This window comes from Acomys minous (genome assembly GCF_964271855.1).
Source record: "Acomys minous genome assembly, chromosome: 14".
Taxonomy (NCBI): domain Eukaryota; kingdom Metazoa; phylum Chordata; class Mammalia; order Rodentia; family Muridae; genus Acomys; species Acomys minous.
Window position 1 is genome coordinate 65,511,123 of NC_140496.1, and position 14,534 is coordinate 65,525,656.

The following is a 14,534-nucleotide window of genomic DNA, read 5'->3' on the forward strand; positions in this document are numbered from 1 at the left end:
GGCTCAGAGGTTAAGAGCGCTGGCTGTTCTTCCAAAGGTCCTGGGTTCAATTCCGAGCGCTGAGATTGAAGCCCGCATTGTGGGCAGAACCTCACCTTTACTTGGCCCTCTATTTAAACTTAGCTCTAGGGCATGGAGGGTGGTTATGAGCACTGACTGCTCTTCAAGAGGGCCAGGTTCAATTCCCAGCACCCACACGGCAGCTCACAACTGTCTGTAACTTCAATTTTTAACACTTCAAAATGTAACCCTCACACGGACATACACGCAGGCAAAACACCAATGCACATAAAAAAAATAATGATTTTTTTTTTAACCAACTTAGCTCTCACTTCAGGACCCTGAAGACAGACTTGGAGAGTTCACCCACTGCCTTTGTCCCTCTGTCCAATGTGGTCACCACATTGAAAATCTTTTTCTGCTTTCCACTTTGTTTTGTTGAGATAGGGTCTCACTTTAGCTAACCTGGAACGCCTTTGTACACCAGGCTGGCCTCTATCTCACAGAGATCTGCCTCTACCTCTAGAAGTGCTGGGATTAAAGGCCTGCTCCACCACACCCGGCTCTACTTTTACACTTTTGTTTGGTTTGCTTGTTTGTTTTTCGAGACAAGGTTTCTCTGTGTAGACCTGGCAGTCCTGGAACTCCATCTATAGAACTGGCTGGCCTCAAACTCAGAGATACTTCTGCCCCTGCCCCTGTCCCCACCCCTGTCCCTACCCCTGCCCCTGTCCCCACCCCTGTCCCCACCCCTGCCCCTGTCCCCGCCCCTGTAATTAAAGTCATAAACCATCATGGCTGGCCTGATTTTCACTTTGAATTTGGCCTTTTAAGTTGGCCTACTAAGGACAGCCAGACCTGAGTACTTGAGTTGGGACACAATTTGGGATCCCAATTCAATAACAGCATCACCCAGTCAAATTGGAAGTGGGTCATAGAAAACCAGCTTGTCTGGCCTGGCAGAGAAGCCATAGAGAATATTGCTCATTTGAAGGCCATATGAGTTAGGAAAGAAAAAAAAAAAGGACAAGGAGCCACGCCCAGCAGCCAGTGCCTTTAATTGCAGCACTGAGGGAGCAGGGCCAGAAGAATTTCAAGTCTGAGGCTTGGGCTACACAGCAAGTTGAAGACTAACATGGGGCTGCAACCTGAGACCCTGTCTCGTGGAAACAAATCCAGCCACCGGGCTAGATGGCTTAGCAGGTAAAGGCCTGCTGCCAACCCTGATGCCCTGAGTTCAAGTCCAGCACCCATAGATGGCTTAGCAGGTAAAGGCCTGCTGCTAACCCTGATGCCCTGAGTTCAAGTCCAGCACCCATAGATGGCTTAGCAGGTAAAGGCCTGCTGCTAACCCTGATGCCCTGAGTTCAAGTCCAGCACCCAGAGATGGCTTAGCAGGTAAAGGCCTGCTGCTAACCCTGATACCCTGAGTTCAAGTCCAGTACCCAGAGATGGCTTAGCAGGTAAAGGTCTGCTGCCCACCCTGATGCCCTGAGTTCAAGTCCAGCACCCAGAGATGGCTTAGCAGGTAAAGGCCTGCTGCCAACCCTGATGCCCTGAGTTCAAGTCCAGCACCCATAGAGTGGAAGAAGAGAACCAGCTCCTGCAGACTGCCCTCTAACCTCCACAGGTGTGCCATGGCAGTTGGCTATGCCCACCCCACTGGTACTGTGTAGGGGTCTTTTCTGTGCCAGGTAAAGAATTAGAAAGGAGGGAAAAGCTCAAGCACAACAGGTGGCAGCTTGGCAAATCTCAGATAGCAAACAGAATCTCCTGGTCAAGAAAGACTTTGATAGGGGCTGGAGAGTGGTCAGTGCTCAGTGGTTAAGAGCACCATCTGCTCTTCGAGAGGTCCTCAGTTCAATTCCCAACAACCACATGATGGCTCACAGTCATCTATAATGTGATCTGATGACCTCTTCTGGAGTGCAGGTGTACATGCAGATACAATAAATAAATAAAATAAATAAGAAACTCTTTTAAAAAAGAAAGAAAGACTTTGAGGGGCTGGAGAGATGACTCAGTGCCTAAGAGCACTGACTGCTCTTTCAGAGGACCCAGGTTCATCACAACTGTAACTCTGGGTCCAGGGGATCAGTACGCTGACACAGACAGACAGACAGACAGACAGACAAAAGACCAGTGCCACATAAAAAAAAAGTTATCTCTCTCTCTCTCTATATATATATATTTTTTTTTTTTTTGGTTTTTTTTTTTTTTTTTGAGACAGGGTTTCTCTATGTAGCCTTGACTGTCCTGGACTCGCTTTGTAGACCAGGCTGGCCTCGAACTCACAGCGATCTGCTTGCCTCTGCCTCCCGAGTGCTGGGATTAAAGGCATGTGCCACCATGCCCGGCTAAAAAGTTATAATTTTTTAAAGAGAAAGAAAGACTTTTGCTGGGCATAGAGGCACCTACCTTTAATCCCAGAACTCAGGAAACAGAGGCAAGTGGATCTCTGTGAGTTCGAGGCCAGCCTGCTCTACAGAGTACTGGGACAGTCAGAGTTACACGAAGAAACTCTGTCTTGAAAAACAAAGCAAAAAAGACTTTCATTACCCAACAAGGCACAGAAGGAAAACAAAAGACACTCTGTAAGGCAGGGAGAAGCCAAAACTTGGTCTCTTCGTGTGTGTGTGTGTGTGTGTGTGTGTGTGTGTGTGTGTGTGTGTGTGTAGGGCTGGAAGGCGGTGGGATTCTCTCCCGTTTAGGGCTGGTCAGTTTGAACAAAGACAAGGAAACATGGCCACAAGCTTGGAGTAAACATATCCTGGCCAGGTCTTGAACTTGTCAGGCAGGTCCACAGGCAGGAGGCCTTACATGCAGGATAAACAAAACAACAACAACAAAAACCCCTCAGGCCTTCCTCTTTAAGCTGCTAGGCTTTGGTCTCAGGTCAGGGGGCCGAAGAAGCAGCCAGCCGTCTTAGAAGTTCAGCGTCTTTATTGTGTAGTCATGGCCCCTCTCCTTGTCCGCCTGTCAGGGAATCTACCTAACTCTCGCGCTAGAAATGGAAAGCAAAACACAGCAGGCTGTCGCTCTTATAAACACTACTAAACTTAAGAGTATTTCTTTCTCTAAACACGAGTTTTAGTGACCCAAATACTACTGTGAAGACGGTTAGAAATATGTTTCAAGGTGCTGGAGAGATGGCTCAGTGGTTAAGAGTGCTGCCTGCTCTTCCAAAGGTCCTGAGTTCATGTCTCAGCCACCACGTGGTGGTTCACAACCATCTGTAATGTGATCTGATGTCCTCTTCTGGCCTACAGGCAGAACACTGTATACATAATAAATAAATAAATCTTTTTTAAAAAGTATGTTTCAAATAATCATAGTTTGGAAATTGCTGAATTTTCAAATTTGAATTCCTGAAAATACTGATTTAGTGTTCTTGAATGCAAAGAGTAACCTCCAAGAAATTTGAAACACCCAGAAACTTGCTCTTTTTGCACAGTATGTTATTATTCTAAAATGTATCATTGTTGAATAAATGTCCTTTTTATTTTGTAACAAAAAAAAACCAACAACAACAACAACAACAATGAAGCTGAAGCAGTTGAAAGCATTGGCGGCTCTTCCAGAGGACTTGGTTCAATTCCCAGCCCCCACATGTTGCCTCAAAACTGCCTGGAACTCCAGTCCAAGGGGATCCGACCCTCCTTCTGGCCACTTCAGGTTTCAGACACAGTTCACGTGATGCACAAACATACATGCAGACGAAGCACCCATACATATAAAAATTGATAAGAATTTAAAACACACGTGTACAAGAACAACTCGATAGACCTGTACACATACACAAAGCTAAAACCCACAGTCAGGCATGCTTACTCATGCCTACAGCCTCAGAACTTGGGAGGCTGAAACAGGACTGCCATGAGTTTGAGGCCAGCCTGGGATATATAATGAGTTCTAGGCAGCCTAGGCTCCAGTGTCTCAAAAACAAAAACTACCAAACAAAACAAGAGCGGAGGAGGAGGAGGAGGAGGAGGAGCAGGAGGAGGGTGAGGATATAAAAAGTTCAAGTGACAGGGAAGTGGGAGGGACTGAAGGAGGAAGTACTTACTGGACACTAAATGGTCCCTCCAAAGACTGATGTAGAACATTGAGATTACAAAGCACTCTGACTCAAAAGCTTCTGACAGAGGCTGGAGAGATGACTCAGTGGTTAAGAGCACTGGCTGCTCTTCCAGAGGACCTGGGTTCAAATCCCAGCACCCACATGGCAGCTCACAGCTGTCTGTAACTCCAGTTCCAGAGGATATGACACTGTAGCGCAGACATACAGGCAGGAAAAACATCAATCACACCAAAATAAATCTTAAAAATATATCTTAAAAAAACAAAACAAACAAACAAACAAAAACAACCAAGTTGGGCATGGTGGCACATGCCTTCAATCTCAGCACTGGGGAGGCGGAGGCAGGCAGATTGCTGTGAGTTTGAGGCCAGCCTGGTCTACAAAAGCGAGTCTAGGACAGCCAAGGCTACACAGAGAGACCCTGTCTCAAAAACAAAAACAAAAAAATAAAAAAATAAAACAAACAAAAACCTGTGACAACTTAAACTCGGTTGGTGGGTACAATTCTCCTGGAGTGCTAATTGTACTCAATTAAAGTGGAAGAAAGTACTGAATCAGAAAAAGCCAGATGCCCTGGGAAATGGTAGGTCCTTAACATCCTCTAGAACTTTCTCCACATCTAGTCTGTAATCATCCATTTCCTACCAGGAGAAGCTAAGTTCACCTGTGTTTATGGAAGCAAACGCTTGTGTGGCGCCATTTGAGAGAATCCTGCTCCGAAGGGCTCTAACAAAGCTATCTATTACTTGTGATGTCTTTTGCCGCACACCCAATCTTGGTATCACTTAATGATTTATTATTATGGAAACCAAGGTGTTAGGCACTAATTCCTTAATAGGTACTAAGAACTTTCTAGTTGTTGTTCGATGCTCCTTTCCCTTTCCCAAAGACACCATCTTCCACTCACTCATCCAGCCGTTCAACCCCATAATTCAAGAAAGACAGCTCAAAAGATACATTTTTATTTTGGAAAAAAAAAAAGACATGCAATACCCATCCCTAACAAACTATAAATGCTTCAGATACAGATTAAGAAGGAAACCCAACATGTCCCGAGGAGACACAAATATGATTCCACAAAGCTGAAAAACCTTTTACAAAGCTTCTGTTGTATAAATATAGTCAGTCTTATCTTCTATATAGGGTCAGACCGAAACCAAACAAACCAAAAACAAACAGACCAAAACCAAACAAACCAACAAAACCTTTTGATGGTATAAGAAATCCCCTGGTCCTTGGATGTCCCATAATCTTCATTTGTCTATCCAGCCAAATACAGGTGATGACTACAGGATGAAATTATGTATTCTAAGACTCTAGATACCCAAATGGAGTTTACACACCATGTCCGGAGCCAACTCTCTGGCCCTAAAGCTTGTGCAAACTACCACAGTCCCGGCTCAAGGACTAGGTCTCCCTCGAGGACCTAATGTGTCTGTTCTAAATGGTATGTTCATGGTCAATGATGCAGCTCAGTGGAGGAATGCTTTGTTTAGCATGTGAGACACCCTGGGTTTCATCTTCAGCACAGAAAACTAAAATTGATATTCCCAAAGCCACTGAACTGTACGTTTTGAAAGGGTGACTTATGCAGTATGTGAATGATATACTCGTAGAGCTACTGAAATTATCCGAAGTTGCCGAGCTGCTAGAGAAGCAACAGGTGATCCTATTCCTTCTGGGATCATCCCAGGAGGGGAAGAGATCCTAAAAATACTATCATAGAATCAGTGCTGTTTGAGGATGCTTGTGGAGAGAGGGGCACTCAATTCCAGGGCGTCAAAATAAAGGAGTCCAAAGAGATGACGCCCCCCACTTCTTCTAGAACAGTTCAAGCATCTCCTGTGGTCTTCATTCATCACAGAAAGCAGTTATTCCACCGGAAGCAGAAGCCCAAGAGGCTGCAGGAGACTGCCTGTGAACTCGTAGCTTGGGTGTACACATCCACTCAAGAATACTCCAGCATGGTCAAGGTCCTGAGAGTCACTAAACGAGGGACAACTTGGATGCCCAAAGAAAACCTTCCAGGTTTATCTAGCTAGATTGATGCCTTTGGTGGTCACAAGTCATGGGGTAGCCTCATATCTTTCTGTTAGAAACCATCACCAGGGAAGCCGTGGCTATTCAGATGAGAAAGCCACTTTGCTGCTGACAAACCACCCAGAAATGCCTCTCTGTACCCACCACCTGTCACAGCAGAAAGGGCCCAGGTGTAGACCATGGGTAACTGGGACATGACCAAGAGATGGCCATTCTGGGATGGAATGAAAGAGGTAGAATTCCCAGTACTAGGGAGGAAAAATTAACTGGAAATTTTTTTTCTGGTTTTTCTATTCTGGGTTTTTCCACCAGTTATAGCTGGAGGGAAAGGGAGAAGGATGGGGAGGGAAAACCCACTTTACCTGTGAATCGGTACCTAATCTACCTTTCTAAGGGGTGTCACCGGAAGTGGAGGCCAGGAGTCTTACTGATTTTTAGCATAGACATAAAATGAGAATAGGGCGGGGGCTTGGGGGTGACCGATGCCCCAGTTGGGTGGAGGCCTCTTCTAAAACATCCCTACTCTCCCTCCCTAAAGATTGCTCTGTGTCTGCCTGGCATTCGGCTCCTTCTCGGTCAGTCTAGAAGTTTTTAACTCTGTGTCCTAGCAGGTAAGTTAAAGTCAGATAACGTGACCATAGCTGCTCCATGCCATAGTGGGCTGGAGTCCAGTACTTGCCCTATTAAAACCCTGGCCTCCTGTGTTCTTTCCAAATAAGCTGCTCCATCCCATGATACTCTAGGCCTGGAGGTCTGTGGTGCTCACAGATGGTGTTTCCTTGCTGGCAAGTGTTTACTTTCTCCCGTAAAAACCAATATAGCTAGACTTACCTGGTTCTTTCCAGTGCCATAAGGTGATAGAAGGAACATTTAACAGAAACAGTTGCGGGGATAGATCCACAAGGACTTTGAGCAAGTGCTTGATAAATAACTGTCTTTGCCTTTAGTGAGAATATTTATGTCTTTTTGTTGATGGTAGTTTTTGTTTTTTGAGACAGGGTTTCTCTGTTTAGCCTTGGCTGTCCTCGACTCACTGTGTAGACCAGGCTGGCCTCAAATTCACAGCGATCTGCCTAGCCTCTGCCTCCTGAGAGCTGGGATTAAAGGCATGTGCCACCACCACCATGCCTGGTGAATATTTATCTCTTAAGCAAAAGAAATGAGGTGCCTGGTTATAAAACAGAATGAACAAAACCCCTTCTTTTTTCCTTTTCTTTGTGTGTTTTTTTTTCTCCAAGTCTTCACTCACTTTGTCCTCAGACTGTTTGTTCACTGCTCCCTATCCAAACTCATTACCCAGGAGATTTGAATCCAGGTTACCATAAAGACTGTCCGTCAGCTTCCAGCCTTCCCTCACCCAGCCTCTCTCCTAAAGACATGAGTGGAAAGCCTATTATCTGAGCAGGAAACTCCCCGGCTGCTCCTGCCCTCAAACAGGAGGCCAGAAGTCAGTTCTGTACTTAAAGGACAACTATTTTTACCCCAAAGCTATAAGAATCATGGGCAGATGAGGCCATAGCTCCAGTGGGTGGACTATTTTAGGAAACAAGATGCAAGCAAGGAAACAATACACGAAATGTGGGTATATTTGGTAGGTTTGGGTACTCTATAAAAAACAAGGGTCTGAAATCCAAACTTCTGATAAGGCCACAAATGAAGAGAGTCCCAGCAGTGGGGGGGCCGCAGGATGCTGGCACCTAAATTGCCACAGGCCTGCAGGTTGACGTGCCCAGGTGAGGAGGCAGGCGAGGCAGGGCGGGTGCCTCTCACAGGTCCATGTCTGGGCCTCCTGAAGATGTCTTCAGCGGCACTGAGTCAAATCCATCAGGAGTCCTCTGAAAGAGAGATGGTGACAGGAGCTGGCTGCTGCACAGGGGCAAATTAAGGGGGACAAAGAAGAGAAATGGAAAATAGGTGACAGAAGGAACCCTTCGGGACTTCCTGCTTTCAGGTGGCTTTGTGGGAACGTAGGAACACGTTATTCTTGGACCTTCCTGCTCTCTACAGACTCACTCAGGGAGTAAGAGAATTATGCTTCCTGGTCTGCATCTTTGGTGAGTTCTAGATGTTCCAGACAGACCTAAGACCTTCCCCAGGGTAACTAGTCTTTCACTGGTGGGAGGGGGAAAAAATCAAGGCCAAGTTAGCTAAAGGAGTCACCCTGACAAGTCAGCACAAAGGAATTAAGACCCGGGCATTGAACACCTACTGCCCCCTTCCCTGCCCCCTCCTACTCCCCTGCACCCTCCGCACTCACACCTGTTTGAAAGACTCCCTTGTGCAGTAGTCAGGTGTGTGCTCAGCTAGGGAGGAGTTGTTTGGGTGCCCTCTGCTGGCCCTACGCCCAGAGACAGTGGAGTCTGTATTGCATTAATGAGCCTCACACTCACCAAGCCACCCACACAGAGCCAGCCCACCCAGTTCAGAATTACAGACTAGGTGCAGTTTAGACTTAGCTATGACTCAGCCCTTCAGGAGGGGGCCCACACACCTTGGGGATAGCACCCTCCACTGGCTAAAGGCTCTGAGGCCCTGACTTCTACCAGAAATCAAACCTACAGCTGGCTTCCTCTCTGTTCCAAAAAAAAAAAATTTGAAGAAGAAGAAGAAGAAGAAGAAGAAGAAGAAGAAGAAGAAGAAGAAGAAGAAGAAGAAGAAGAAGAAGAAGAAGAAGAAGAAGAAAGATATCTTTGTTTCTCTGTGGTATGTGTGTATGTGGCACATGTGCATATATGGTGTGAGTGTATATGGTGTGTGTATGTGTGTATGTGACATGTTGTATATGTGATGTGTGTGTGTGTGTGTGTGTGTAACTATTACACATAGATGGTTCAATACTCCATCCGGAAATTAAAAGACCCTAACAATCTCCCCACTAGAACACACACTAGAAGGAAGGAGCCTGGTTAAGAGCAGGCAGGCTCGGCTCCGGGGAAGGGAGCATTGATGGGAACTACAGAAGGAAGAAGGCGGTGCTTTTAGGAGAGGCCAGAACAGTGCTCGAAGGCTGCAATCCGAGTATAGGTGTGGTATGGTGCAGGGCCACTCAGGGTCCCAGTGTCCTTGTCACTCCTCCTAAGCTGACTCCCAGTTGGCCTCTAGACTCTCCCTACCTTGGAGGTGAAGGATTTGATCTTCCCTAAGAGTGACTTCTTGCTAGTAAAGATGAGGTCGTCTTCCACGTCCTCTCCTTCCATGATGGCACAGCTGTCCGCCGCTGGCAGGCCGCAGTCCTGGAGGGTAGCGTTCATGACCAACTTGGAGTATTTGTATTCTAATCTGTAAGACAAGGGAACAGAAGACCAAGAGATGAGAATGTGGGAGCGGGCAGAAAGGTTGGGCTACAGATAGGTACCCCTTGTCACAGGGAAGGCTAAAACTGGCTCTTAGATTCTCCAAAGAAAAATCAGGCCAGGCGTGGTGGTACTCAGAAGGTAGAGGCAGGCAGATATCTGTGAGTTTGAGGCCAGCCTGATCTACAAAGCCAGTCCAGCACAGCCCTGTCTTGAAACACACACACACACACACACACACACACACACACACACACACACAAAGAAAGAGACAGACAGACAGGCAGGCAGGCAGGCAGGCAGGCAGGCAGGCAGGCAGAACCCTTGGGCTGAGGCTGTATATGAGTGTTAGAATTCTTGCCTAGCATGCAGGATACTTGGCTTCAAAGTCCAGCAAAAAAGGAAAATGGCTTTTGATTTTTTTTTTGAGACAGGGTCTCTGTGTTAGCCTTGGCTGTCCTGGACTCACTTTGTAGACCTCGAACTCACAGTGATCTGCCTGCCTCTGCCTCCTGAGTGCTGGGATTAAAGACATGCACCACCATACCCGGCACTGTTTTTTGTTGTTGTTTTTTTTAATTAACAATGAAAAAGTAAGATGTAGTAGTGCATGCCTGTAATCCCAACACTGGGAGGTAGAAGCAAGAGAAGCCAGAGTTCAGGACCATCCTCCAGCTGCATATCAGTTCTGGGCTAGCCTGGGCTATATGAAACCCTGTCTCAGAAAAACCAAACCCAACCAAACAAGGCACGACTCTACAACTTCAATATTTCTGTTAACCTTTGATATCCCGGAAACAACCAGCCTCGAAGAAAAAAGATAACTAAATTGGGAAGCAAGACCGTGTCTGTTCGTCTGTCTGTCACACCATCCCCGTTCAAGAATGCCGGTAGCTGAGGCCTGCAATGGATGAATGTCTTTAAAAGTATCCGGCCAACAGCAGGATCAATCACCAGCTCCACAGAAAATGGTCTGTAACATCCTCAGGTGTTCTCCCTTCTCCGAGGATCCATCCCCCGACCTCCCTCAGACTCCAACACCACACCATGTACTTTTGGTTCTTCTTCCAAAAGTAGCAGGTCAAGACAGTGAGCAGGATGGCGGTGCAGGTGCCAGCGGAGATGCCCACTTTCAACCAGAAGTCTATCGTTTTGCAGATGGTGACTCTCTGCTCAGGCAGGGAGATGCCCCCGAAGCACATCTTTGGTTCTCGCCACATGTAAGTCGTCTTCTGTTAGGGGACAAAACCAAGGACCTCAGAACTCACAACCCCTCCTCTCCCAGGATGTGCCCAAGCACGAGGCAAGCCTACCTGGATCCCAGCCACACAGCTGCTGACAAAAGTATGGTAGTCGGAAGCCGAGCAGAGCGGGCAAGCGGCCACGGTCTCCCACAGGAAGTGGAAGTTACAGCCATCACAGGTCCCATCGGAGCACATGCTAGCAAAGTAGAAAGGAGAGCGAGTTGTCACATGATGGGCCAGTGGGAAGATCTGGTGGGAACTTTCCTGTTACACTTCTTGCTTAGTTCATCTTCTCTTTCCCCAAAATGTCTCCCTCAGCCTGCCCTTAACTTGGATGTGACCTCCCTTCCTCCCTTCCTTCTTCCCTTCTTTTCTGTCTTTCTGAGTCAGGGTCTCACTCGGTGGCCTGGATAGGCCTTACACTAACAGCAAGGCCATGTCTTGGCCTCCCAAGTGCTGGAAATGTATGCATTTGTCACCACAGCCATCTTGAGAGTGTGGTCTCTAATTTCCCTGCCTGTTTCTGCTGACATCAAATGAAGATGTCTGAGTTCTAGAACGGCTACCCTCCCAAGCCCTAGGAAGCTCCTGTCTTCCCCATGGACATGTGGGATTGTAGTTGAGATGGAGTTCAGGCATAGAGATGTGCTGTGCATGTGCGTGTATGTGCTTGTGAAGGTCAGGGGTCAGCCTTGGGTGCTGTTCCTCAGGAGATGGCCACTGTGGTTTTGGGGACTTGGGGCACGGTGATTAGGGTAGGTTGGCTTGGCCAGTGAGCTCCAGAGATACACCTGTCTCCAGCCCCTGTTTTTTGCTGTATATATGTCTCTGTGTGTCTCTCTCTCTCCTCTCTCTCTCTCTCTCTCTCTCTCTCTCTCTCTCTCTCTCTCTCTGTTGGATTTTAGGGTTTTTTTTGGGGGGGTTGTTTTGTTTTGTCTTTTGTTTTGGTTTTTTCGAGACAAGGTTTTTCTGTGTAGCCTTGGCTATCCTGGACTTGCTTTGTAGACCAGGCTGGCCTCGGACTCACAGTGATCCTCCTGCCTCTACCTCCTGAGTGCTGGGATTAAAGACGTGCGCCACCACACCTGGCTTTTGTTTTGTTTTTTAAGATAGCATTTCATGTAGTCCAGGTTGGCCTTGAATTTATTATGTAGTGACACCAACCCAAATCGGGGCATAAACTTTGGTCTTTATGTGGAGAAAGTGAAGACCCAGAAGATGTGGTCAAGGCAGCAAGGCACTGACTTAGTCCAAAAAACAAACAAGTACGCACATAATGGTCTGTGGAAGAGCCTCCATATTTCTCCCTGTCCCAGTACATAATGGCCCCAGTAATATACAAAAATGCCTTGGTCCCTCTGTCTCTCCCTCCCAAGTATGGAGATTACAGGCATGCACCCCATGCTTGGTTTTTGATAAGCTTTGTACTTTGCTGTGTGTGATATTTGCAATGGTGAGGAAGCTTTTTTCCAATTCCACACCATCAACAGATAAGTGTCCTGTCTGCACCCTGCCTCCCTCTTTTTGAGACAAGATCTCACTATCTCACTGTGTCACCCTAATGGCCAGAAACTTGATATGTACACCAGGCTGGCCTTCAACTAAAGAGATCCGTCTGTTTCTTCAAGGCTGCCAAATACAAATAGCCAAAACACTAGGAATGTAACATCTACATGATGCCTGGCTGTCTCATGGCTCTTCTTGCTGTATGTAGTTTATTGTATATGTGTGTACATATATATATATAAATATATATGTAAAAATATATTTAATTTAAAAAAAGAGAGAGCGATCCATCTGCCTCTGCCTCTCAAGTGTTGGGGTTAAAGGCGAGCTCTACCACACCAGGCTTCTTTTTTAATTGAGTTAAGATCCAGGGGTCCTGACTGGATTCTGAAATGATTTTTGTCTCTTTTTAAAATAATCTCTGGGTCTTGGAATGGAGTGAGTCCGGGGAGGATCAGGCCATGGCTGGTACAGCCGCCCTCCACAGGAACTACCTGGGTAGCCGCAGAGTACCAGGAGCAGGTTTCCCGGGGTTGCATCTGAGGCGAATGGTGGTTGATCTCCCGGAACTGCAGGACTGAGTCACATCATTGGATCTGCAGTGGAAGCCAATGAGGGGAGGAGTCACTCTGCTGTCACCCAGACCCGTTGCGTGGAGTCAGCATGGGGTGAGTCCTTCACTGGGCAAGGAGGACTCAGGTTCTGGCCTGACAGACACAGGGAGCACAAACTTTGGTCCTTATGTGGAGAGAGGGGGGACCAGGGAGATGCAGTCCAGGAGGCAATACACTGGCCTAAGAAAGAAAAGGCTAGCATATACTGGGACCTCCTTCGGGGAAGGGAAATCTGTGGCAGAGCCTCCATATTTGCCCCCTCCCCCTTCCCTCCACCCCCCCACCCCGGTGCAATGGCCACAGGAATATGCAAAAAGCTCAGGTCAAGTGACAGCCAACTTTTGCTCTAATGACTGGGTAGCCTTAGACCTCAAACATGCTCAGGCTTGACAAGTAGGGGGTGGACAGAGAGGGAGGGGTGTAATCTTGTGGGAGAGCCCAAGGTTTCACTTGATTGAGCCTGGTCTCTCATCCTTACCTAAAAAAGAAGACTACATCTGGCATCCCCGAGGTCTCTGGGTGAAAAAGCTCAACTGGGGAGATGATCCCTTCCAAAGTCATGTCTGTCGACACCCCTGCCAAATCAGAGCTCCCGATTAGTTCTTGCTCAAAGCAGTTAGCTGGCAACTACCTCAAAGCTTTCAAGGCCTGTCAACCACCAACCTTCATATTACTGAGTGGCTCATGCAAAAGTGAACCCAAGGGTTATCAGAGATGCAGGGGCCCGTGGAATGGAATTGAAAACAAAGGTCAGGAAGCTGGCCCCCCTCACATGGGGGCCTGTCAGCCACATAGTCACTAATGTGTGTGTGCGCATGCGCATACCCACACAGATACACATACACACTCTGACATACACACATATACAGAGAAACACACACAGAGACAGACAGACCAACACACACACACACACACACACACACACACACACTCAAGCCAGCCTTAGGGCAACTGGATTACTCACCAATAAGTCGGTCAGCAAGACTGACTGGCTGTGAGGACACCCCAGCCTTGTAGCCTGTCACCTCCGAGGGGATGATGACCACCTGGCAGACATAGGCTGTGATGGACTTGGAGAAACCTGCCTCACCCTCAGGGATCCGGAGGTCAGTGACGTTGTCTGTGCACATAGCCATTTTTTTCCCCTGGTAGGGAAGGTGTGGAAGAAAGCAAATGGTCACAGAAGAATCCTGAAAGGGGGACCTCCCCGCCCCCCCACCCCTCATCTAAAATTAAGCTTTCCCATCAACCGTATGTTGTTGTAGAAGATTGAAGGTGGGGTTCGGGATGGAGCAGGTAAAGACGTGCCCCAGTTGCTAGACACTAGCCCAAAACTCTCAGCTGCACTCTTAACCTCCCCCTTTGGTTTTGTGAAAGACCAAAATAAAATAAATCAAGCTGTGTGTTGACAGAAGGAGCTTTGCTTCTCCAGGTTTAGGGGTTGTTTGTTTGTTTGTTTGTTTGTTTGTTTGAGACAGTGACTCTGCCCAGCCTGGACTTGAATTCCAGATCCTCCTGCCTCAATCCTCTGAGGGCTGGGATTGTTTCTGTGCCAGCATGCCTGGCTTCTCTAGTCCTTAATAATCGCACCCTGGCTAGTCACGGAGGTGTAGATATCTCTTGTCTTGGTTAGCTGAAGCAAGAATAAAAGGAGACAACGTCCCAGATCCCCCACATCACGTCGCCCCACTCCCTGCCTGCCTCTTTGATTCTCTCATTCCGTGGCTGCCTCAGGGATTCTGTGTTTTCCCCCCAG

The 14,534-nt window shown here is 47.4% G+C and overlaps 1 protein-coding gene across 3 annotated transcripts in view; it reads right to left on the reverse strand.

Moving 5' to 3' along the window:
* Nucleotides 1–5,027: 5,027 nt before the first annotated feature.
* The window catches only part of ELAPOR1 (endosome-lysosome associated apoptosis and autophagy regulator 1), an 82,584-nt gene continuing 73,077 nt past the window's right edge, over nucleotides 5,028–14,534 (reverse strand). Inside the window, exons 16-22 of one of the 3 annotated variants that reach the window (XM_084755882.1) lie at nucleotides 13,743–13,923; nucleotides 13,257–13,353; nucleotides 12,659–12,760; nucleotides 10,728–10,854; nucleotides 10,468–10,646; nucleotides 9,235–9,400; nucleotides 5,028–7,956 (exon numbers count right to left, since the gene is read on the reverse strand). In XM_084755882.1, the coding sequence (XP_084612008.1) occupies nucleotides 7,888–7,956; nucleotides 9,235–9,400; nucleotides 10,468–10,646; nucleotides 10,728–10,854; nucleotides 12,659–12,760; nucleotides 13,257–13,353; nucleotides 13,743–13,923 (921 nt within the window). In that variant the 3' untranslated portion in view covers nucleotides 5,028–7,887. Of the gene's footprint in view, nucleotides 8,002–9,234; nucleotides 9,401–10,467; nucleotides 10,647–10,727; nucleotides 10,855–12,658; nucleotides 12,761–13,256; nucleotides 13,354–13,742; nucleotides 13,924–14,534 lie in introns of all 3 variants that reach the window. The other 2 variants (XM_084755883.1, XM_084755884.1) reach the window with 2 other exon arrangements.